This window comes from Anopheles coustani, chromosome 3, assembly GCF_943734705.1.
Source record: "Anopheles coustani chromosome 3, idAnoCousDA_361_x.2, whole genome shotgun sequence".
Taxonomy (NCBI): Eukaryota; Metazoa; Arthropoda; class Insecta; order Diptera; family Culicidae; genus Anopheles; species Anopheles coustani.
This window is the reverse complement of record NC_071288.1, coordinates 59,240,289-59,266,547: the sequence shown is the minus strand read 5'-3', so window position 1 is coordinate 59,266,547 and position 26,259 is coordinate 59,240,289. Positions and strand designations below refer to the sequence as shown.

At 36.1% G+C, this 26,259-nt stretch overlaps 1 protein-coding gene across 1 annotated transcript; it reads right to left on the bottom strand.

Annotated features, from left to right (window-relative positions):
- Positions 1–3,432: 3,432 nt before the first annotated feature.
- On the bottom strand, positions 3,433–6,616 carry LOC131263889 (carbohydrate sulfotransferase 11-like). Its single transcript, XM_058266171.1, has 3 exons — positions 6,553–6,616; positions 4,235–4,336; positions 3,433–4,163 (listed from the first exon to the last, which is right to left on the bottom strand). The coding sequence occupies exons 1-3, from the start codon at positions 6,614–6,616 to the stop codon at positions 3,433–3,435; spliced, it is 897 nt and encodes a 298-aa protein (XP_058122154.1).
- Between the last annotated feature and the right edge of the window lie 19,643 nt (positions 6,617–26,259).

The following is a 26,259-nucleotide window of genomic DNA, read 5'->3' as shown; positions in this document are numbered from 1 at the left end:
AGGCAGAACATTGATTGAAATAATCTCAAGAAACTATAACATTTCTGTTTTAAATCGAATAATACCCCGCTTTGGAACTACATGTCACACAAGTTTGTCAGATTTTACGCATCCTAAATCAACATAATATGACGGTTAATGAAGTACGGCGGAAAAGTGATTTGATAATTATCCTTTTTCTTACATAATCCGTTTTTGCACAAATTATTTGGTTTCTTTTTAAATTCTTCCCAAATCTTTTTTAGGTTCTCAGGCCTAGAGCTAATTGAACCAGAGACCAATGGACAATTTTTTTTTTTTTTTATGTGGCACGACATCCCCTAGTGGGACAAGGCCTCTCTCCGAAGAGAGTTTGTGTGACCGAAAGACGGTATATTATAGATCGGTGGTCAGCCGTTCGTAATACCGGAGGGTGCCAGACTCGAGATTCGATCCCACACCTGTGGTGTGGTGTTTCCTCGCGCTACCGCTTTTTTAGTTTGTCAAAAAATGTCAGAGAGGTCGCCAATCGCCAAAAGAGAAATCAATAAACTAAAAAAAAAATTAATGGGGACAGGGGAATTCTTTTCCAAATTGTAAACATTGTTCAAAATGTCTATTCCATTCTTCTGATCTTATATTGCAGTTTGCACTTGATGCATTTTCTTAAACACCGATCTTGAACCATATGCAATTTAATCTCTATCAATTGTAATTTCATTCCAAAAATATGTGAAATGTGGATATTTATTATTATATTACGTCAACTTTTCAATTTTGTACTTCTACAGTTCACTGAAAAAAAGTTTTCTTTAATGAGCTATCACTTATCAAAGATTTAGGTAAATTTTTTTTTATGCTTCATCTAGCTTACACTTTTCGAATACGCACGACACGTTTCGTATGAGTATATAAACGCAGGGGAACATACACAGCCAGTTGGGATCTAAGTTATGAAATGCGTACATAAATTTACGCCCTATGCTTCTTAGTCATTCTATTGCCTTTTCCTGTGAAAACCCAGGTGGAAGGTGAGTACTTCAAAGAAGCATAATTGAATATTAAAACTCATATTGAATTTGAAGGTTGCACAAGCAAAACTGCCTCTTACATAACTACATAACTTATTTGGTAGTGAAAGTAGAATATATTTTGGGGCTGTTTTAATTTTTACTATGCTTACTTTAAAGTATCTTCGCATATTAGCCAAACCGGGCAAATATATCAGCTAGGGAAGCTAGGAACATAATGAATTGTGAATGTTAACGATAAGCTAACCCTCGTTTGTCTCTCTGAAAGCCGAGTGACAAGGATCAACGTAAATTGTCACTAGTGTGGACGTGCGAAGGTGTTTGCAATGCCGTTAAGCTTCGGGTTGGAGGTAAATCTGACTTCAAACAAATGAGTCAGGTGTCTTTTTTGCCGAGGGTATGCAACGCCTTTGGGGTTTCGGTGCCCTTGAGAGGATACTTGGAGGCACACATGATGGATTAAAACAGGACGATACAAAATTAAATATTTTCTCCCTGGGAACAACAGGGGTTTTGAGGATTAACTTACAGTGTTGAATTTAGCGATTTAAACTGATTGAGCCTACTTAAAAACCTCAGCTTTCAGGATGGTATTTGTTGGTTTGCTTTATTTTATAATTACATTTTATAATTATTGTATCTAAGTGATGAGTAAGATAAACAATTACAGACGACGACGGCAGACGAAAATAATGAAATGCCATCCCGAAATCCACGAAAACATACAACAACTGTAAAACGACTTCTTACAAAGATCAAGAATTTTTTACGCCGAATGCAGATTATCATAAAATTTTAATGTGCCTGAATTATATTATATTTAATTTTATTCTAATGGGCTTTGCAAATGAAATCAACAAAACGAAGTTAAACCTTTATCATGTAAACGTATCAGCTTGCATGCATCAAATGTTTCGTTACGTTTGAACTTTATTCATTTACGTTTGGACCATGCACAGATAGACAACAGTATTTTACTTGGACGTCAAATGTTTACTTACGGTTGAATAGTGATATAGAAGCAGTTGAACGATGCTTACCTGGGCTCGAAAACGTTGTATGTACTGCAGGAGAATCCATCTTTTTTTTTAAATAAAAAGCTTAACAAATATTTACTTATTTTGATGCTCTACTCTACTGCTATACTAGGGGTCCGCGACAGCCGAGCGGTAGCGCCGGTTTGAAAATCGGCCCATGAGTTCGAATCCCAACCGAGACCGGACCCTCCCCTGTACGAGAGGACTGACTATCCACGTACAACAGGGAAACAAGTCTCGTAAGCCCTTAACGGGCAGGCATGACCAAGAGGTCGTTACGCCAAGAAGAAGAAGAAGAAGAAGAAGAAGAAGAAGAAGAAGAAGAAGAAGAAGAAGAAGAAGAAGAAGAAGATGCTCTACTTGTAGTTTATTTATAATCCTCACTTTTTTATTCACCTATACTTATGGAGGATATGGTTTTTTAGCGAACTCGACAAAAATATATACATATAATGGTTTCTGCTATATCTCTAAAAGGCCTCGAACAATATACTTAAATAAGACCTGGGGCGCCAAACTATCAAGAATCGTCGGCATTTGCGGAGTTTTTTAATCTTTCCTTGAAAAAAGCCTGATTCTCCTTCTTTTATATAGTAGTCTCAAAATGTTTTTGATACTAATCTTGCCTTAGCAATATTCTAACCGGTATTATCGCATAACTATTTCGAAACCCATGAATGCTTTGTTATCACCGGTAAATGAATGAAATTTCAGCTTCATTTAAAAAGCACGAAAATAACTCATACATTTTAGTGCTGCCAAAAGTATTCCATTAAAAAGTATTCATAAAAAAGAGATCAATATTATAACGTGGCTCATCATACATACATATACGTAAAAATTCATGAATATTTTTTATGAAAAATTGTAAAATGTCAGTTGAAAGATGTTATTAATCCAATTGATAGGCAAGGTTTAAACGAAAGACGGTATTTTTTTTCGATAAATTAGATTATGTTCGAATATCTGTAACCTTCGAAGGAATGTTATTGTTTTAAAGGTCTTTTTTGATGCCAGGCAAAACATTCCATCCTATAAAAGTCCTAGAAAATTTTGCTTTCAGTTGTTCAAGCATCAGTTGAAATATACTAGACATAATCAAGAACATGAGGATAACGTAATATTAAGATCTGGCATTTTATTTTATCTTTTGTTATTTTATTCCCTCCTGTTTCACCTTTGTTTAAGCCCGGTTCTGTGATACGTTGATGGTATCATTTGAAATGTATCTCTTTATATGTTTTTATGTTCCTAATAAATGCATACACAGTAAAGAATACTATTACACACCGTTTCTTTGTTTCCATATTTTTTTGAAATGCCTACACAACAAGATTTCTTGCATTTTGAGCTTTCATATTCGTGAAATGATGCAATCATTTTTGTTATTTTACTAATGCGAAGTATTTATCAGGCGAGTATTCAAACAATTCAAAGTCTATCTTGTAAATGTCATACAGATCATCTAACTGTTTTTTAGTCAGCTGCGAGAAATACTTTTTTATCAATCGCTCTACCGAGTCGCGACGAGAGTGGTTCATCTGGACTGCTTTAATCTTTCCGGTCAACTGAGTCCTATTGGCAAGATATTCCATGTCCCGAGCGTAAGTTTCCATCTTCAATATGGAATCGTACCGAGCCAGGCAGGGCGTGCAAAGATCGTTGATGGGTCGCCAGTGTAGATCGCACGGCTTGTTGGCCTGATGCTCTTCCACCACATGTCGCACAAAGTCCTGAAACGTGGGAAGCCCATACTCTCTGCCGTCTTGGTGGTATTTTCTGTAGATTCTATGGGCCAAATCACGATAATACGGGTTTAGCTGACTAAGCAATCGTTCTTCGTAAGCACTGATCAACCGCTCGAACGGATCACGAACCACGATGAACGAGTATGTATTTTTCATCGTTGTGAGCAGCACATTAGGCATTTCATATGGATATTTTTTACGAGCAAGGTTAAAGTTATCCGTCTTTGCATCCAGAATCTCCTCCTTGCTGAATCCGGCCCATCGATTGATGTTATAGAACCAGCTGGTAGTGCCCGATTTGAACACCAAACAGTAGAGAAGGCTCTCATTCTTTACGTGAATATAAAACGACGGCTCAATAGTATACTCTAAAACGACACGATAAAAGATTATAGTGGCACAGTTTCATCACGGCACGTGCTTAGTAATGCTCACGTACTCTGTCCATTGTTATGTCGTTCGCAGACTTCTCGTAAATGCAGCAACCGGTGTTGGTTTATCGTTTCAGTGGATTCCTCATCGTTTTGATTGATCCAAAAAACTACACATACACACACAAATGCACTTATAAAACCTACAAGCAGTGCCCGTCTCAGTTGGGAACGAAATGGAAAAGTCCAGTGTAACGTTGACATAACGATTGTCCGAAATGAAATGAAGCTTGAATTGCTACATTGGTAAAATTCTCTATCTCAATCGTTCAGTGAACAAGTCGTGGCGTCTCGTGTAAAAATGCTGCTTCAGATGATAGATACTAGGTTGTTCTAGACAAGGAACGGCACGTGTTTCTACACAATGCGGGGTATTCATCGTCCACACCTCTTCTGTTTTTGGAAATTTCCGACATCAAGCAAAAGTATATCCACAGTCGCTAAAACAGTGCTTCACTTGACCTTTCTTCCTTTTTCACAAATATTTGTTTAGGTACGACACCCTCTTACGTAAAACGGGCTGCGTTAAGTCGCGTTTCAACTTGGTGAATAATTTAGTGCTCCACCATGAAACACAGGTTTTTATAAGGCCTCGATAAAGTTAATATTTAACCTGTATGACTTTTTACTCAGGAATTACTGCTGTATTCTGGTGTTCCTAGCTGTAACAGGTTTCCTTACATTTTCCAAATGTGCGTCAATAGTCCCTCTCTATCCATCGGGCCTCCAGGAATGTATGTAAGATTGCATATGCATTAATAAACACATTTAGATTATTACCTTAGGCTTTTAAATTAAAATACTTGGAGAGTATTTATATTATTGATGATATATATTTTGAGTGATTATTCTCTTAAGACGTAATTATGTAGATCTATTACCCGTACTATGCTCACTTACCAGTTAAATAGAATAAATTAGGTTCTTGTTAGTTTTTTGTCTGTAAGTGCGAAGTATTTTTCACACAATTCTAATTCTCATTTGGATGATTTCTCCAAAAGGGAATTACATTTCCTGGAGGCGACAAACATTCCGTTCTGAAACAAATCAAAAATATTAAACATACGGCAGCACTTTCGCCTGTCGTTTGTAATGCTTTAGGAGGTGAATGGATTTAATTTTTTACTATTCCGTTTAGCTGGGTTCCTTTTGTATATCTATGGCAACGAAATTAAAGACGTTTAACATTTTTACTCAATAATTTCATCAGGTCGAAACGAATTTCATCAGATCAACGAAACGTGATGAATCGTAAGACTCGTGAAGTGTAGCTGAAAGTATTAAGCTCGAAGAAATGGAAAAACTGACACCTCAAAATAAGGCCAATTTTGTACGACCCGATAGACAACACAGATAGAACACTATGTTTTACGTAATTGTGAGTCATTTTATAAAACTTTACTTGTTTTTTTCGAGCTCAATTGTATCGAAACATCTTTACACGCTTATTTCTGTACACAACTTCTCCAACTGTTTTGTTTTTATTTTTCTAAGCCAACAATATGATCAAAGCTCAGATATATGATATGATGTGAATTTATTTAATTTCGGAGATTTATTACAGGGGTAAGCAATTTTGTGCGAGTTGTTATTGTCAAAAAGTGTCTTGTTATCCATTGAAAAGAAGTTTTTGCGCCGATTGCACTCAGTTGAAGTACTTCTTTTAATGATGTGATTTCCGAGGAGCCCTTTCGTTTGGATGAAAAAAATCAAACGCCTGCATCAAGGTTGCACTACAACGGAAGTAGTAGAACGTGACTGAATCACTAAAGTTTTGATTAAAAGGTCCGTGGATAGCTCTACTGAGCACACAAGTGATTTTTTAAATAATTTTGAGCACGCCGTCTAATCGGTTGGTTAGAATATACGTACATTCGACACCGATAAATGTTCGAATTATTATTATTCAATAAGGTAGATAGGTTGGCCAACATAAATTGTTACTCATATAAAATTATTTCAACTTTCTGCTTTCTTGCTACTCTGGCTAGATCCATGTTCCTCTAATATATAAAAGTCATCGTTGTCTGGTCGTTGACCAACAAGGTCGTTACGCCAAGAAGAAGAAGAAGATAATAATAATACACCTTTACTTTTCTAATTTTAAATTTTATAAGTAGCAATATGAAACAAAAAAATAGTGAAAGTGTAAAACATGATTGACTGTTAAGATAAAACCACACTGATAAGAATATATTTTCATCAATCCAATCAGTTATACGTTTTTGGCCCGCGAACCTATTTTGGGAGGAAATGCGGACCGCGAGGTCAAACGAGTTTGACATCACTGCTCTAGAGGAAGGGGTAAGAGGGGCTACCATCTTACCCCCTAGCTCAGCATTTTCGTAGTATTTGGGGTCACTAATCGAATGATCATAGCTCAATCTCATCTTAGACTTTTTCTATCTTCTTCTACGTAACAAATATTTTCAATGACACATAAATGGTCTAATCAATTTACACCAAACGTAATTATAATAAAGCCAATTATTCAAGTGTGAAATGTCCGACATTTTCATGCCTCCTTCCAGCCTATATCTTTCTGTCACCAGAACAATAAAAATTATGTAAAAAATGATGATGCTATCTTACGACGGATGGCTTCAGCTCCAATATGTAATCCCTTTTGTTTTTTCTTTCTTTTCCTTTTTTTCAACTAATCATAATGTTGGTTTGATTCAAAAAGCTATAAGTCTGTTGACATACATACAACTGTATTACGCAAAAATCTTTTGGTCTGGTGTGCACCAAACTAGATTTAAGGCTAGTCAATTTTGTTGTTGAACTTAATTTTGTAGATGTGATCACCCTTCGTTACCTTTCCCGCAAACTTTCACAAAACCTTATTTCCAAACGACCAAGCAAAAGAAATCAATGAAACCTTAATACGTGCTAAAAACATAGCACATAAACTCTGCAACTCTCATAATTTACTTTACTTCATGGATTGGCTTTTCTTTCTTTTAACTGCAGGACGTCAATTATCTGTTGTCCTGGTCCAACTAAGGTTTAAGCAAAATTTTTCTCATACTAGCTTCAATTGATTAATTTTAAATTCTTGCACTAAGCTGGAAACTCAGTAAGGTAATGTATGCAAAATGTATATTTACATGGTTTCGTCGACTAAAAGTAATACTGAAAAATAGTATTTTCAGCAAAATTTAAGTTTGTAAAAATCAAGTTATTCAATGAAAACACTCTTTTGATTGGAAATTATTTCTACCCGGATGAAATCGGGTAAATCAGCTAGTAATTCTATAATTTTAAGCAATATTAAAAAAATATTTGCTGAACCATTTTGCCATTGAAACTTTGATACATTCCTCATTAAAATAGCACATACAAACGAGTAATCAGAGTCAGGTTAACTTCACGAAAATTTTCTGTTATTACTAATTCTACATTCTGTTTTGCATTGAACAGAAAACGAGTTACATGTCTGAAACATGTTTGTATCTATGCTCGCGCACAGTCGTGTCGCAACTTGTTTACGGGTTGCACTGCATCGCTGGGTGCGTTGGTCTATCAATTTGCCTAGATTGCAGGTTTGGCTGTTTTGCTGTTGGTTCTGAGTTGAGGTTTTATCGAAATGGGTTTTGTTTGTTTTGAGGCGGTGTCACCTGATCTTATTGTTTTCGAGACTTAGTGCATACAATTTGATTATGAAACGGAGAGTTCATTGTGCCTTCCAGGCTGAGCAAAAACCACGGTACTTCTGTGGTGGTGGATTTTAAGCTGTATACCATAGGCATGCTACAGTACAAAAAGTAATACGAATTCTTCACCATAAAATAAGTTATACACATCCAAGGGATAATATTAAGATTTGGGTTCATTAGCTATGTAGCCTTAGATTTGATTTTGTTACATGTAACGAAAATTAACGAACGCTGGACAATAACAATAATAACACTACGTGATGTGTATGTTTTATATGGGTAGGCATTTAAAAATATTCAAGTCAAAACTAGATCAATTCCCTCATTTTGTCGTGACCCTATGGGCACTCTGAAACAGGTGTAGGCTCACTCTAAACATGAAATACGAGTATCATCCCTACTTGTTTGGTAGCCCCAACAATCCCCTGTTGATAACGTTACAGTTCCACTTCTTCATAAAACATTACTGTATCAAAATTTTGGAAATACCAGGCATGATAAAGCAAAATCATAAAGATTTGCAATGATAAAGCAAAATCAAGTATATTAAAACTAACTTTAGTAAGTCTACCAGTAGTTAGCAACGAAAGTGAAAAGTCTGTCAGTGGTTAGAGTATCTTAAGGGAATAATTTGTCTTATGCCATACCTGGACGAGACACTACACTCTCCAGACAAAGGCTTGAGGAAGAATGTCATCACTGCGGTAATTGACAAATGTCTGTAATTTATTTTTTGGTTAGAAACTTCGCCAGGGGCTGAAATATGTATGAGATCCTCATTTCGTGAGACGTGAAAAATTATACAACATAATTATTATTGTCCGATGCTGATGGGCATACTCTTCTGTTGTTTGTGCAGTACTGAATGTTGTTGGTAGCAAGACATATTTTAGCGGTAATGCTCCCGTTCTACGTTTAATGATGTATTTAAAAAGTTTTAATAACACATGTCCTCAACACAGATCAGAACAGATTGATAATTGGTCACAACTCAATTAATTTGAAGTTTTGAGTCGTATTAAACTATATAAAAAATGTTTCAATTAAACATTTATTCATTCAACCTATTTATATTATTCAATTAACATAATATTTATAGTCAGAGCTGCTTAGCATCACGTATGGTAAAGGTACTTTTTAATTTGGAATTTGTTGTCTCACCATATGCAATCGAAGTAGAACAAGAAATAACTTTAGTAAATTTAACGATGGTGTAATTTAATTAATTTCAATTTTAATTGCGATGAATAACTTTAGCCGGTATAAAAAAATAAACATATTTGTTATCAACCTTCAGTTATTAATTGATTTATTACAATATGGACATTTACTGAGTTATTATAGTATGTTATGCTTTGTTTCTGAAATGTGGAGCGTATTGATATAAGGTTTTATAAGTTATGTATATGTAATAGACGGAGTGTAATAGAACATAACTGATTCATTTTGAACATTTCTTATGCATGTTCTAGGCTTGCTGAAATATATAGGGGTATGATTCTGAAGCAATAATATTCTCTGTACTAAGCTGATATTACAAACCGCGTTGAGTAAAACAATGTAAAGTAAAAAATGTTGAGTTTTGCGATTACAACTTCAACAATCGAGTAGGCTACAGTTATGTAGTAGACTATGATGAATATGAAGCAAGATATTATTCTGTGCCTCATCGGATGTAATCTGTATTTCTGTTCAGTATAATAAAACCAGAGTAGTAGCAGACTAGAAGAGAATCAAATAACCAACAAAAAAGACACGTAGTGGAATTAATTAATAACCTCGAAATCTAAGGGGTTTCAAACGCTTATGTGCCGTATACGTGAAGCGGGTAGTCTGACGCTGTGCATGAAATGTACAGGTGAACGTCGATTATCCGGGGGTGTCGGGACCGGGAGGTCCCCGGATAATCGAATTCCACGGATAATCGAACATATATTGAAATATGTTTACAATACCTGGTTTGAGTCTCGGCTAGTTCACTTTTGACCAGTTCCAGTTAGTTAATTTATCATAAAAAATGTTTGATTTATTTTTTTATGCTAATTTTTATTGCTATTTTCGATCCGACCAATTTTATTTGACACTACTATTCCCAAAAAATGTTGTGAACCAACCTGATATTCATGGAAACAATTCAACCCGGTTGTGCAGTTGTCAGTTGCAAGCCACCCGGATAATCCGCCCTCCGTTTAATCCGGCCCCGGATAATCGACGTCCGACTGTATTTAGTAAATGTTGTAGTTTTTGAGCCCGTAGTATTGCATTTATCAACTTGGTTTTTGATTATGATGACGATGAGTAAAGTAGTATCTGCACATCTCGCTGTAGTTAGATAGTGGCACCACATTATCAACCAATGGTAATTGGAGACAGAGCAGAAGTACCTTTTTCACTCCGGGAAGAGGTTAACCTTATGGGACTCTGCGATTTACCTTTCGAAGTGATTGCTCGGGATCGTTGTATGCAACGAACAAACTCATGTCCCTTAAGTAGTACTGGTGGGTTTCACCATATTATCAACCGTTGATAACAAGCGGTGTAAAATAAAAAAGTGCAAAAATACCTGCCCTACTCCGGAAGGTGCCCTCTTTTGCTAGTTGGGAAATCTACGATGTACCTCTTTCTACAACTGATGGCAACCATTGTATGAATGGATCAGAGTTTGATACGATTGTTCTGTAGAGAAATGCCCCAATGTCCCCTTTCGTTTGATGACACATATTTAATATCGTAAGATCTCTCTCAAACCTATGTAGGGGTAAGCGGTGGGACTCATCATCATCATCATCATCATCATAGAATAAGTGATGAACAAAATAAAGTTTTGTAACTATTTTAACTATAAGTGTATCATTAACTATTTGTGTACATTATTTTCAAAAGTGTGTTCAGTACTTCCCGCTGCATGCGATTATTTAAATTGACATACCATAAGCATAGTAATACGCATATCAAATTCGATCGATTCCACCATCAGCCAATTTTCGTTTGCGCATCGATCGATTTAATAGTACTATATTCGAAACGTGTTTTTGGTTTTGATCAATCTATCTTTTGTGCGCCGAGGCTCCGTTCTACGAGAGTACGGATTATCCGCGTACAAAGGGCAAAAGTCTAATGAGTCCTTAATGAAGCAGACATGACAGTAGCCGGGGTCCGTGACAGCCGAGCGGTAGTGCCGGTTTGAAAATCGGCCCATGAGCGCCGGGGCACACCACCACGATGACGTGGGTTCGAATCCCAACGGAGCCCGCGGACCATCGCGACGAGCGGACCCGCGGTCTATTCATGTACACATAGGGTAAAAGTCTCGTGGGCCCTTAACGGGCAGGCATTACCAACAAGGTCGTTACGCCAAGAAGAAGAAGAAGATAACCGTAGACGGTCGTTGTGTTATGCCAAGTAGAAGAAAAAGAAGGGTGCGAATTGAACGTCTTCGATCATTTTTTGTAACATTTAAGTCAGATGGAGGCATCCCTTCAATTGACAAATATGATATTTTAAAGAGGTGGGAAAAACAATTTTTTTTAAAGCTTTCAAGAAATCGATTTCAAAAACATGGACTTTGTACACCTTATATATTTCAGTTGGATTTAAATTTTGTGCGGTCACGCAACCTGGTCGTCATGGTAAAAGGAGAAATAAATTTAAGAAATGACAAATTCAATTTTGCAGCACAAAATTTATATATATGATAGTTATTTTGAAAAATGTTTGTAAAGAATCTATATATTTGATTCTACATTCGCAATCAAGTTCAGAAAACTTACTATACTTTTCTGACAATTCGTTCCATCACTCTAACTTTCTCCGATGCTAAGAAGAGGTCTATGAACTTTTGCGTTACGTTAATCCAAGAAACTTTGGGTTCAACAACGTTTGTATCAAAAGGTGTTAAATAGGAAGATGTCAAATTAGAGGAAGATGAACCACTACCCCAAGGCGAAAATGAAAACGAGTCAATTTCTTTGCGTATCAATTTTTAATTTTTCTTCTAAATATTTACTCACACATCAGAATGAATGAACTACAGAAGAGATGCGTTGGTAATTCCCAAAAGTAGCTTGCATTATTTATTGCGCTAAGCACTGTTCAATGTTAATTCTTTTCTTCCATTGCACGTGTCAATGTCTACAGTTGTATCACACTAAATTGCCATAAATAAATTCAAGAACGATGTTAGAAAGAATGTGTCAGTATATTTGCGTGTGCGCGTAGCAAAAATGCGTCGAGCATTGTTTAACGACAAAGTCAATAAGACATTTCATCCAAGATTTCTATTGTTTGTAATCAGCAGTATAATCTTTATATTTTTTCTAAATACTCGTATTTATAAAAGATCATATTTACATTGATATAGAAGACTATATAAAAGTTCTATTCTTCATTTCCTGAAACGTGAACCACAAAAAGGGTTGTATTAATTTATCTTCTTCGAACTAGGTCTCAGTTTGTTACTGGTAAGATTAAGATAAAGCTGTACTTCAACTGTTCCATATGTCTGTGTTACTTAAGAATTTCCACTTTTACAGTCCAACAGGGCAAAAAGTACGCACAAATTAATGGTCTCCGGTCTAAAGCTACAAAAGTACACTAGTACTACAGTACAAAAAAGAAAGTTATCTGGTAAACAAATACCACTTCATCTATGACCAGTTGTTTTTAAAGGTCATCCACATCAGCAAGCCTATTGTTTATAGCCTTACTTCAGGCTTTCACTTGCATCATCAAAACCGTTCCTGCCAGTCTATGTTAACTTTATACATTGGCGCGTCCAACGTCCAAAGCTTTGATAGTTATCTGTCAACTAGATAGATTGTACAACTTTTTAACATTAATATTTGAATTTGAAACAAAATGAAGGTTAAATCCTTGTCAAGCAGGTACGTAAGCTTTGACTTATTTTGTCTAATTTAAAAACCATGCAATGTTAAAAGACCAACAGACGAAAACAGTTTTAACACATGAATCGATCAACCTCTTTCATTCAAACATATTTCTTGCTAGTTTTTCTTCATTGCAGGACGTTGGTTGCAAAGTCGATAAACATATATTTCATCCTCTCCACCGGCGCTTTACAAGTTGTTTGTTCAACGCTTGAATAATAATAATTTTACGCTTATTAAGCAAATTGATTAGGTTCAAAATGATCTGATTCACTTGCCAGTTGTGTTCACTTTTGCAATGAGTTTCTGCTTTGCTGAGTCCTTAGACAATTTCCATCTTAAGTTCTCCAAAAAAACAGAAAAATTCCTATACCATTGAAAAACAATTACATGTACATATTTTTACTTTTATATTTGTTATACAACATTGTTATAATAAAAGTAAATAAAAAGCCCTAATCGCGTGATCAACTAATGAAAACTCTCTTCTTGTAGAAAAAGCTACATGTATGTAGTATGAGGTAACAAAATCTTTTTTGCAAAACTAAAAACACTCATATCTGAAGATCTACAATCAACTACATATACGAGTATAAGATATAAGCACAGGTATTTTTATGACATGTCACAATAATAATGTATGGTTTACAAAACCTGCAATGATCTTATAAAACATTATTGTAAGTTGGTCATCAGTGTTTTTCAAATTATCCGACAATACGCTATCCACACGTGAAGTTATTCTTTGGGACCGTGTAGAATGTGTATACCAGAGTTGCTGAGTGCTGCCCAGCATGAAAATCATGACGACAACCTCAATAACTTACTTGAACTAGATTAGCAGTGAAAATTAACACCGCAGGAATTATCTCTATATCGTAGCAATTTACGCCATTAGTGCAAACTACCATAAATTCTTCAGCAATATGACTTAACATACAACGGGCCCTCTCAGAGCATATACCTTTTCCCACAAGAATCGTGTGATCCAGCGGTGGTACGGTGTATCCTTCGACCTCATTTGGTGTTGATGAATTAGCTGGAGTGGAATACGATGGTTTTCCAGCTGGATAGCTAGAATTTACAGCTCCGTCTTAACATCTTTTACATCTTTATTTTATATCTTTATGTTTTATAACGATTAATACAACCTGCACAATCGAAACTATTGTTGAAATTGTCTTGTTACTCAACATATTTCTCTTAGAATCTTTGAGTGAAGTTAATTTTGAGGTTTTAGTTATTCAAAAGTCACTCCGTTTGATATTGAATAAATTTTATTTTCCGAAAGTTAGACTTTTTCAAAATTTAAGCAGCAAAAAAATGTTTTACCTTAACATAATATTACAAAATAACAACAACTGAGCGGTATTCCCAAAATTAATAACTTACATAATCTCAATCTTAATGACGTACTTTCATTGTTCATTTGACACGTGTTGAGGAATGGAGGTACATAAAGGACCTTAACGAGCAGTAGTATTGCAGATAAAAATCAAATAAAAATAAAGAAAAACAGCAAGAAAAGCATTGACTTGATTTTATTGTCTTTTGTGTTGGTAGCAAATTCACGGAAAATTGATTGCTCCTTGACCAACTACCAAAACAATGTTAATTTTCCTGTAATATAGATATTTCCTTACTTACTAAATTTGTGGTACAACTGGTATGTAGTCTTAGTCACACGAAGTTTCATTCTAATTTGCTCATGGTCGAAAGCAAATTGGTCCAATTCCGCATGCAAGCCTTACTGGCTCTACAGCTTCTTTGCACTTTTCTAGAGGCCTATCACGCCTCCTAAGAGAACTTTGCTAAAATGATATATTTTCTAGACGGACTAGCCTTCCTTTTATTATGCGTAGGGGTGGATGGGGTAATACGCACCCCTTAAGGAAAACTATACAATTTTCTATCAAGTTGGCTCTTGATTGTTGATTTTATCACTGGATAGGATTCATAAAGGTTCAAAATAGTTACCAATTCAGGAATGTTTGCTTTTTTTGCTAAGAAAAACGTATTTTTTTCAGTTTTGAAAAAGTTCAATTTTTGATCGATCTGTATCTGGTTGAGGCAAAACGCACCTTTGCTACGGGTAATACGCACCACAACAAAGGGGCAATACGCACCACAACAAAGAGACAATACGCACCACAACAAAGAGGCAATACGCACCACAACAAAGAGGCAACATCAAACGTCAAATAAAGATAGTTTGTTTACAAACGGGTGCATTTTACCCCGACATACTGGGTGCATATTGCCTCCATTCATAGTTGAACACATTTTCAACTAAAATATGAGTAAATCTGCATTCTTTCCGAAATTTTCATGAACAGTCTCAAGCACTGATTCTCAATTCACTAAATTTCGTATTCCTCGTGGGTAAATATCGGTTTTTGCACTTAATATTTCTTAGCGGAATGGTACGTCACATTATAACAAAAACTGTCTAAGCTGAGAATGATTTTGTTTTGCGTTTATTTCACGTTTCTGTTGATGTAGAGCTATCAAACTCACAGGGGGACCATATTTTAGTTTGATCTTACAGGGTGACTACTTTTGACGCGTCCAAAACTCGTTTTTCAAGGGAAATGGGAAAGGGTGCGTATTGCCTCAGGGGTGCGTATTACCCCAGCCACCCCTATCATAAAATAGGGTCACAATGCAGATGATTCCTATAGAAATTTGTTCCTACAAAAATTAATGCTGTCATCTTCTTGTTCTTCTTTTTGGCGTAACGACCTCTTGGTCATGCCTGCCCGTTAAGGGCTTACGAGACTTGTTTCCCTGTTGTACGTGGATAGTCAGTCCTCTCGTACAGGGGAGGGTCCGGTCTCGGTTGGGATTCGAACCCACGCCGTCGAGGTGGTGAGCCCCAGCACTCATGGGCCGATTTTCTAACCAGCGCTACCGCTCGGCTGTCGCGGACCCCAAATGCTGTCATCTGTATCACTCATAAACCGACCTACATCTACCTGCTCAGGTTGATGAAGCAATCATTAGTCCATTCCCTAGTAATGCGATCCTACTTTGGTGATCGTATCTCACAAAACTTGAACCCCTTTAACCCCAGCACTAGACGAATGTTGTTTTAACATCATGGCTAGATTCTTCTACATGGAACATAGAAAAACTAAAGAAAAATATCAAAAAGGCTCTTTGATTTATCAAGCCTTGCTCGTCTACATGCTACATAAATAAATCAAATACAGATATAAGTGGTTGGTTCTGTCTTACAAACGTATAGCTTTGCACAACAATAACTGAGGAAAATAAAAGGATAACTTTATTTTTGCTCTTCTTCAAACGTTGACGAATTGTCGACAATGCAACATTCAAAATCAATGCTTTCAGGGCTAGGAAAGTTTCCATTACTCACAAAAAACGGGAGAAAATTTCTGTGTATACTATTGGTGAAAACCATTGTGAAAGCCACTTCTCCAGCATCAAGAAGGAAGTCTTGAAAAAAACTAAAACATGCATATTCTGCAAAATATTTATATTGTCGCTCGTTAACTTCGTTCATTCTGTCTGACTTCCATGCTTGACAGAATTACACCATATTTGCTTGGATTTTTTGCAAGAACCCATCATTGAGATTTCGGAAGACTAGAAATTTTTTTCATTGCTGTATATGCACATATGCTGTAAGTGTTTCAAATATGCAATATGCGCCTTTTGTAATTGACTGATATTGCAAAAGGAAACCTTTTATTCACACTGGTTTCTAGTTCCGTGCGCATACTGCTTCCTGTTTAACCTTTATCCAAGACTAAATTGCTGATCCCAACGCTGTCTTAGGGTTAAAATGGTTATCTAAACACCGAAAATAACTATTTATTAGAGTTTGACATAATATTTACAAGCTTATCTGACTTAAATTTTCAAGGTGTGTATTTATTCAACATTTTAAAAAATGTTGTTCCAATTTTTGTCTACATGTATTTGTTCGACATATGAAAAAAATATTGTTCAAAGTTACAAAGGCAGTTACAAAGTTATTGTTTTCTTCATGGTGTCGCTCGCAGGTATGTGCTATACATTTGAATTTTAAATAGTAGTAAATTTAGTCTAAAATAATATTCCCAACCATCAAAACGGTATCCTTGTCCTTTTCATGTTTGATGCTTCAAAAAGTAGTAAACAGATTCGGAAAAAACGGACCAAACTTAAATTCATTTAATAACAGAAGAGTATTTATAGCACCCAGCTCTACCCTTTTCAATGTCACAAAAAGTAACAATACAATGTTTGACAATGCGCAATACTCCGTTGAAAACGTCACAAGCATTTCAAATCTGGTTGATAAGGATCTGGCATATGAGTAATGAATAATTAAATAAAAAAAGGCTATAAATATAAGTTAAGATAACGCATTTTTAGCAATGTGTATCAACTTTTTGTATCAAATAATAAAACAAGGTGAAAGTGAATGTTCATTAATAAGCTAATGTTTTAAGTATTGAAGAACGTTCATAATCATTATAGAAGAAACTGCATTCAAAACAATGGTTGTAATATTTTCCTGTTTCAAACCCGAAACACGTTATTGTAGAACAATTTGCGAAAGAAACTTACAAAACAATTCGATATGTATTGATAATAGAAAATAGTAATTGCCATATCACTGCTTTAAATGTTGTTTATACTTAAGGCCTTCCATGAATTGTTTTTTTACCACCGTTACCTAAAATTAGTTTAAGTATGTAATGCAAAAATTTCAGATATCCTTTCGATTCTTCGTTTATGAAAGCAAAAGATTTGGTAGAAAACAATGATAAAATGTTGTTCAACTTATAGGCGGTGTTGCACGTGAATATTTTGAATTAACGATCTCCAATTTTTTATGGTGTGGAGAGGTATCATGTTGAACTGATGTACGTATTTGAACCACCCTGGGAAAAAATTGTGCATCATGGGCAGGATAGGTGTGAAAACTGGCACCATTAGTGCGAAGATATCCCAACACTATATGTTACGTCGACGAGCACTAATTGGGCCAATTAGTATGTTCTTTTTATCTTTTGCTTTTGATTTTTTGTTCAATGCACTAAAATATTCATCATAGTGAGTCTTAGAAAAGTTAGATTTAAAAGCTGGAGTTGCACATAGACTGAACTGCAAAAAATCGGGTTGTGCTGTTGGTCTGTGCGGGCATCGCATGTATGGGGATCGGCAGATGCAAGCGATGCAGTCCCCTACCACATGCTATCCTCTCCCCGAGGTCGATTGCATACCTACCTACGCATTAATTTACAAAATCAAAGACAGGGATTGAATGATTTATGGCTCTCGTACAGAGCCAATCCAATCTTGGTTGGGAGAGGTCCAATCTCGGTTGGGATTCGAACCCACGCCGTCGAGGTGAGCCTCGGCGCTCATGGGTCGATTTTCTAACCGGCGCTACCGCTCGGGTGTTGCGGACCCCTGTCATGCTAGTGTAGTGTATGATGCAGACACACATACACACGACTCAGAAAAAAATATAGAAGAAGTTAATATCAAAAGAGGCACCACTTCAGAGAAACTTATCATTAAACTCACAAAATTCAACGGCACAGTCTCTCTAGCGTGAAAAATACACGATATGTGATGCCCGGCCGGTAGAATCATCATGCTTTCTCATTCTGTCTAATTGAGAATTGTTATGCTATGCGAACAGATATGAAACAATTAAATGCGCAAAACATCTCTCGAAGAAAAAGCTGGCTGCGTTGAATGAGACGCGTGATGGAGTTGATTTCCTTGTGTACTTACGTACGTAATTTTTTTGAGCGACGTCGTACAATTGTTTGGAAACTAAGATTTGTACTGTTTGTACGGTTTCTGCGGTGCCGTTCAATTTGCATACAAAGACCAAACATGTTTGAAATAGGAGCCAGAGAATGAAGGCCTCTCTTTATTATTCATGATAGGAACTGTATTGCTAGAAGAAGCGAAATTGCATTTGAAGACAGATGGAATATGATGGAAGAGTTCTTACAATGAAAGGTGCAACATTGCTTACATTCCACGTAATTGCAAGACAGATGGAATGTAAATTGGCACCATATCACATTCATATCTCGTTAGCATTCCTACGCCTGATTGTTTCCACTACCGAAAAGTAAGTTACTGCCAGAAATTGGTTAAAAAACTTGCTTTTCAGTTGGGAATGTGTGTTGATCATGCTGTTTCTCCTTGAAAAGCAATAAGTTCAAAATGTTATCAACATGTATCGAACTAATATGATAGTTAGAAATGGTTGATAAATTACATTTAACATGGTAATAGAAATGTTTAGAGTTTTACATTTAAAAAATGTTAGTTAGTTTTTCAGAAATCAAACAAGGATATTTTTATCAGTTAAAATCAGTTTTTTAAGCTATACATTTCTGTTTTTAGAAAAACATCTTCAGGTTTGCTCCAATATTTCCTAAGAGACAGGTTCAAGAAGAAACTAGAACAAATAATTCAATGGTACAATCTAAACACTGGTCCAAATAGACAATGTAGAACGTTGCCGAGAAGCAGGCAGATGAGAAAAGTAGCCATATGTTCTTCAATCCATGGACACCGTCGCCTTGTTTCTCAATTGGCAATGTGTGAGGAGTTGGTTGATGAGGGCTATACACACAGTTAATTACGTTCAACCCGTGAAATTTTGGACCAACAACCGAAATCAACATTCAACAGGAACCAGTTTAGCAGGGCGACTGAAATCTGAGCCTGCTAGTTGACTTCGATAACGTCAAATTTATTTCTATAAAATAAAACGCCACCGATCGGAAAAAACGGATAGCTGACAAGTTTCAGCTAAGACTAAGCTGGAAAAGCTTGGCCAATGAGGGGTATATCAAATAAAATACATTGTAGAAATTTTTTTTAACGAATTCTTTTCAACGTGTGCAAAAGGGAGAGCATAGCATGGAACATTCTACCGATGAACGACATACTGACATAATGGTAACTCTTGAAATGTGAACTGTAAGTTTTGCCCTTCAGATAACATAGTCAGTGCGTGGTGGAATAATGTTTACACTAATGAGGTTGCTGACTGATTGAAATCTAAAAGAATATAGCATATTATATCAAATCATTGTGATCAAATCATAATGGTTTTGACTTTTTGACGGACAATCTTTGGTTTGTGCAACTGAAGTAGACTTTGTTCATTTTGTGTTAGTAAAACTGAGTTTAAAATGTAAAGTTTTAATGATTTTACTAAAAAGTAGTGATCATAAAAAGCTTCAACAATATCTGCAACTCAACGTGTGGAAAGTATCGGAATCGATGGTTCAGTATTGTTCGAGCTTTTATTATACACAAGACTCCATACAAAAATAAACAAAAGTGGTTTAGTATAGAAAACGAGAGTCTTCTTGGAAATTTAGCAAGATCTGGTTGTAGAGCTAAACATGAGGGCACCGACTGTGGAGACAACATTGTATGAGAAGCATTGCCTAGCAAATAGTGGTGAAACCGTTGAAGATACTTTGACCAATTTAACTACAATGCTTACATTCAACGAAAGAAACATCACGATGGAGCAGTAAATAGCCCGCGGCGATTAGATTTCACGGTATACGTGATAAACAATTTCAAAGAGTTCTGGTCACGATATTATTCAAAGGAGAGGGTAAATTAATATTTTTGGATGGGATGATAAAATAGAAGTGTGAAGGAAATCCGCGGACGCACTGAAACCCATGAGCTGTTAATTACTGACGAGGAGGCGAACTATTAGCGTAGGGCTGTATGGCAGAAAGGAATCTGCACATTTTTTTTATAAAATATAAATTATTTATTTTATAACTAGATAAGATTTATAAATAAAAATTTCTTAAAATCTATCATCACAAATACAGTGCACACTTAAGGACATTTACATCGATCGCAGCATCATTGTTTCCAATGATGTGGATGATGTATGATTCATAAATTTCAATCGGAATTCTTCTTCTTCTTGGCGTAACGACCCTGTTGGTCATGCCTGCCCCGTTAAGGGCTTACGATACTTTTTACTCTATGTGTACGTGGATAGTCAATCCTCTCGTACAGTGAGAGGGTCCGGTCTCCGTTGGGATTCGAACCCCCGTCGTCGAGAAGGTGATCCGCGGCGCTCATGGGCCGATTTTCTATCCGGGGCCTTCACTTGGCTGTCACGGACCCCATTTGTTTCATATTATCCAAATTAAGACACGTTATGGATATTAATTTTTGTAGTGGTAGTGTAGTATTATTTGAAGCAATAATTTTAATATTAAAACACATTTAGATGGAATGAATTGCCTGCGATATTATCTTATTGTTGCTACATCAGTTTTTGCAAGTTGTCCGTACTGATTGGATTGTTATGTTCAATTTCAAAGTATGGCATTTCTTTTTCATTACCGGTATCAGCTGTGTTTGATATTCGTGCATATTTCATTATCTTTCATGACGCTCTTTTACATCTTGAAAATTGTGCTGATGAACTATTCAGTTAATCAGTAAATTAAAACCGCAATATACGGTTTTCACGTTTGTGCCTTTTTTTAAGAAAACCATACACTACTGACAAACACACTTTTTTAACTGTTATGATTCACGGTCGAAGGCAAAACAAATAAAAAAGCAGATGTTTCCAGCTTTAGAATGTGTTGAGACTTAGCATTCCGAGTGAGTTTTCAAAAACGTTCTTTTGGCCTCGATGTAGTTACACGTTCCATCTGACTGCATTCAAGAAAACCCAAAATGAAATGGATTGACGATAATGATGTAAGAGTTGGGGACATGAAGGGAGATGGGGACATGAAGAACGTTCTTCCATTATCAAACAGTATAGCTTCGTGTCAGGGTTTTGATTTCCGCTTTCAATCGTTACCCGTATTGCTTTCTGTAGAGATGATGATCCTTTTTGGGGATAATGTTGGCGCATATGCTGGAAATCCGCCTCCAAAACGGTTGAACGATAAAAGTAAATATTAAGCAAATGAAGAAGCATATTGATGAATGGGAGGAAGCAGTTTGTAGTACCATCCTTCATTGTTAGATGTATTATTTTTAATAGCTGCATTTTTTTTTCATTATCAGTATAGCGATTGTTGGTAGATTTGCTGCGCATTAAAATAAAAAATCTGGCAAGAATGATATTATCAATGATTAAAAGGTAGCATATAATCGATTTTTTTCTTTTTCCCAAGTTTTTATATTCTCCAAAGTTAAACATGTGAGCCTTGCAAAAAAATGTGCTCTAGAAAGCATCTGTAAAATCCCAAATATAAACATACATATGAAAAGTGCATTGCAAATCTTCCAAACAATTATATTTATGGTTGAGCTAGCGCGAATTTCATGTATCAAACGAAAAGGTGAAACGATGTTGCCTTGCCTTTGATTAATAAGGAAGCCATGAAAAGAAGCTACGTAGAAATTTTCTACAATCTTCTTCTTCTTCTTCTTGGCGTAAAGACCTCTTGGTCATGCCTGCCCGTTAAGGGCTTACGAGTCTTATTTCCCTGTTGTACGTGGATAGTCAGTCCTCTCGTACAGGGGAGGGTCCGGTCTCGGTTGGGATTCGAAGCCACGCCGTCGAGGTGGTGAGCCCCGACGCTCATGGGCCGATTTTCTAACCGGCGCTACCGCTCGGCTGTCGCGGACCCCCAATTTTATGTAGTCAGCAATAAAACCGCTGACATATCGATTTATACTTGAGCTGCTGGGAAAACGGTAATTGTGTCCGTTTAGCTCCGTATTAGCTTTCGTTTTTTAATTGCGGTTCGCGGTTATCCATCGTTTTGACTCTCAGGATTAAAGGGGTGTGGATAAGTGCATGTAGGGTTTTAAGTATTCCAGTAGGTTTAAAGTATTCTACAACTCCTCAAAAGTCGCTCCCAAGTGCGGGGATCGTAATGATGGATTGTGCCATAAAAATATCCGAATCAAGCTTTGCGCACATTCGATCAGAAGGAATAAAAGCGTTAGAAGTAAACTTATCTCCATCTTAAGGCTTTTTTTGGTATGCTTTTGGGATCCCCTAATTTTCCCACAAAAAAGCGTTAAGTTGATGTACCTTAAAGCTGCCCATTTTAGGCAGAAATCCTCTAAATGCTCAAGGGTATTTGAAGGGAAGCTTAACAGTATCTTGCAAGACCGGATGCTGGCTCAATGTACATTTTGATACCTTCGCCTCTATTTGTCTGCATTTGTTTTGTTCCACCCACGCACATGATAAGAACCCCAAAATTTACACAAAATGATAGAAGGTAAACAAATTTTCACCACGCATGTTGATGGCTTCGTTATCACTTGATCTTGACATCATTGCTTCAGATAGCTCATGCCGAACAGACAGACTCTTACGGAATAGAGAATCATATAAATCTCGTCGTGCAATTCCACGTGCTTCCGGTATCCATACGGTGTCCATGATATAAAGGGCCAAGTACGTGCGAGCTGTGGACTAACATGATTGCAATTCGAGAGAGATCATCAAAATCTGCATGCAGAACTGGACTGCTCGTTTTCTTACATGTGATGACGATGTGGTTTTTCTAGCCTATTTGCAACAGTAACATAATTTTTATTTGGAATGTTCAACCAACGTTCAAAGTTGTTGCATGTTCAATGTACAAAGTAGAATGTTTATTTAGAATGTTCATGTGTTGGGAAAACCTATTCGTCGACCAAGTACTTGACATTGAAGGGATTGTTTAATGATTTTTTTCTCATTAAGAACTTTTTCGCAAGACAAAAAGTAACTTGATAACATTATTAACAGAATCCCGACAGGAGATTAAGAAGTCATGTCGGCAATAGCTGTATGATTTACTGCTGGTAAAGTTTCCGAGGTGACTGGATACCGATACTTAGTTCAAGTTTTTTTTAATGCGTTTTATTAATCGTAAACAGAATGAGGCTTTCTGGCCATTTCATGGTGCTCATCCGTAGTCCGTGTGGCATGTCCATTGAGGAATGGCGTAACGCTTTTTTTGCGGATTGTCATGATAACCCATGCCTGACCACGATCGGAATAGAATTTACTTTAGAATGAAATAGTTGTATTCCCGAAAATGAGCAAGAAATTCCAGAAATTAACTAAAATTGAATTACTGGTAAGTAATCAAAAAGTGTAAATGTAAGTGTTTATCAACTTCTTCTAGCTAAGGTGTGATACATTTAACGTAATGCATGAGTATTTTATATATTTCAATTATGGACACTTTTCAATTTCATGGGTTGGCATTTTCAATTAAGTGCTTTAAACTCAACAACGATCCCTGTAAATCCTGAAAACTTTTCTTCGTGTTCCATCTTTTAACCGAGTGGAATGTTGCCTTTCTTCTGACCATAAGAAGCGATAAATAATTTAACTGTAAAGAAGAAAATAGGAGCATTAGTCAGAAACGGTACCTTGTCTACACCGGTGGCGAATTTCGAAGTGCTTCTATGCTGTCGAGTATATCCTGAAACCAAACAAAGATGGCTACAATTTTGATATCGGTTACACCATATCTGTGAATTGGCTTATGACGCAGTGCACAGTGTTTCTTGCGGGTTGGCATCCGGAATCCTAGTGTGTCTCCGTATTTATTAAAGAAAGAAACCATCACCATTTCGCCGAAAAGTATACTCCACAGAATCTTTAACTGACGTGGTGTAAGGCAGCGGAAGGAAATATGTCCTCTTTTACTTCTACCTTTTTCTGTTACAGTTTTTCAACGTTAGCTACCGGTAAGAGACCAACATGAAAAGCGATGAAGACATTCGTGTTGCCAACTTGTACGTAAGCTGAGCTTCTTACCATCATCTTACGATCTTCAATCGACACACGTAGGTTTCGGAACGTTCTGACTGAAGGTTACGAGAGCACGTACGGTTGCACGGATTACGGGTTTCATCCGAACGCCGCTGGGAAAGTTGTAAACTGGCAAAGCGACAAAATTGATTCGCTTGTAAATCGGGCTGAAAAATGTCGCTTTTTTCATTCTTCAAAATTTTAGCTAGGGGAAAATGAATTGAAGCCAAAGCCCACAGGTCTCAAATTATGATAAATGAAACCAAATGGTGGCTGTTTTTTAGTAATGTTTAATTTAATTAATTGATAGTATCGAAAAAAATCAACCAGTTCAACAGATTTTGGTTAGAAACGATGCATAAAAGATTCACTGTGCAAATATTTCAAGTTAAAGCACTGACAAAGGATTGCCATCTTATAAATTTAAAATATTACGAGGTTTTTCAGAATCAAAATTCACCTTTAACTGCTAGGTAAGTGGTCAACTCATTGCTGTTAAAAAAAATGTGGCGAATGAAAATTTAAAATTTTAATTTTTATTTAAAAGTTTATAAACGAAGAAAATTGCAGTTGTATACTTGGGATATTCACTTGGTATCTGAATCCGTGAGAATGACAGAAAGCCAGGAAGTGCAGTATGTATTCAATAACAATAATTAGACTTGCCTATTTTAACCTATGTTTTACTCATTATTTAGAATTATGTAGAATTTATTGTACATGAAAAAGGTTCATATAATCCCATTACTTTCATATGTTGAAAAAAAAATTGAATCGAACGGAAAAAAGAGTAATCGTATGTGAATGGCAGAGACAGTTGCTCAAAGCTTCATGTAGTGTTTATGTTAAATTCCTCCATTTATATTCATCTAACGCGGTGTTAATTAAATTTATTTAGCACATGTATTGCACCACTAACTATTAACAAAAGAAAACCATTACACTATTAGGGCGACAAACTCACGTGCAACTTTAGGCATTGCGAGCGCTGACCGAGACAAGAAGGGACTTCATGCTTCCTTTTGGTGAATGGTGAACAAAAGTATCAATTGATAAAGAGTTAAAGTAGCTGAAAATTTATTGAAAGTGTCTCCCAGTTGCCTAGGTTTTGAGTTAGGGAATGTTCTTGCGTACGTGAAAATTCCTGATAAACAACTTGTAGAAATTACGTAGATGATTTGTTATTAAATTTCTGTAAAAAGAAGTTGAAAGAAGTTGTATAAATATCACTCGACCAGAGACTGCGACAAAACTGCATATTTGTCTTTAAAAATGAAATTTCCGTTTTGTCATCTTTAACTTATACTTACTTAAGTTTTTTTCTATATTTTATCTCTGCTTATAATCAGAATAAATTACAGAAATAATAAAAAATTACGCCATAAATGCTGCCGCATTTGCTTTTCAGTCACTTTTATTGACCGGAATACGGCCTGGCCGTCCAAATATATATATAAAAAAAAAAACTTTTATTGACCGTTTGTATAATTATGTATGAGTTAGTAATTTTCGGTTTTGAAATTCAATTGAAGACTTTGTGAGCTTGTATTTTGTAGCACTGCGTATTAAAGATACTTCATAAGTTCAGATTAACTAACCTATCCGGCAGTGAATTTTCCTTTTATGTTATGTTTTTTGTAATGTTTTATTGCTGTGATGCACATACTATGGCGTACTCGGGTACAAGTTTGTTGGCGACATCCCAAAACGTGACCTTTTGCAAATCTCCC

Bases quoted from the DNA above. Each gene is read 5' to 3' on its own strand.
- LOC131263889 (XM_058266171.1), bottom strand. From the start codon at position 6,616: ATGAGATTGAGCTATGATCATTCGATTAGTGACCCCAAATACTACGAA. The intron at 4,337-6,552 runs GTAAGATGGTAG...GTGTATGTGTAG, and splicing joins CGAAAATGCTGAGCTAGGGG to TTTTTTGGATCAATCAAAAC. The intron at 4,164-4,234 runs GTACGTGAGCAT...GTGTCGTTTTAG, and splicing joins ACGACATAACAATGGACAGA to AGTATACTATTGAGCCGTCG.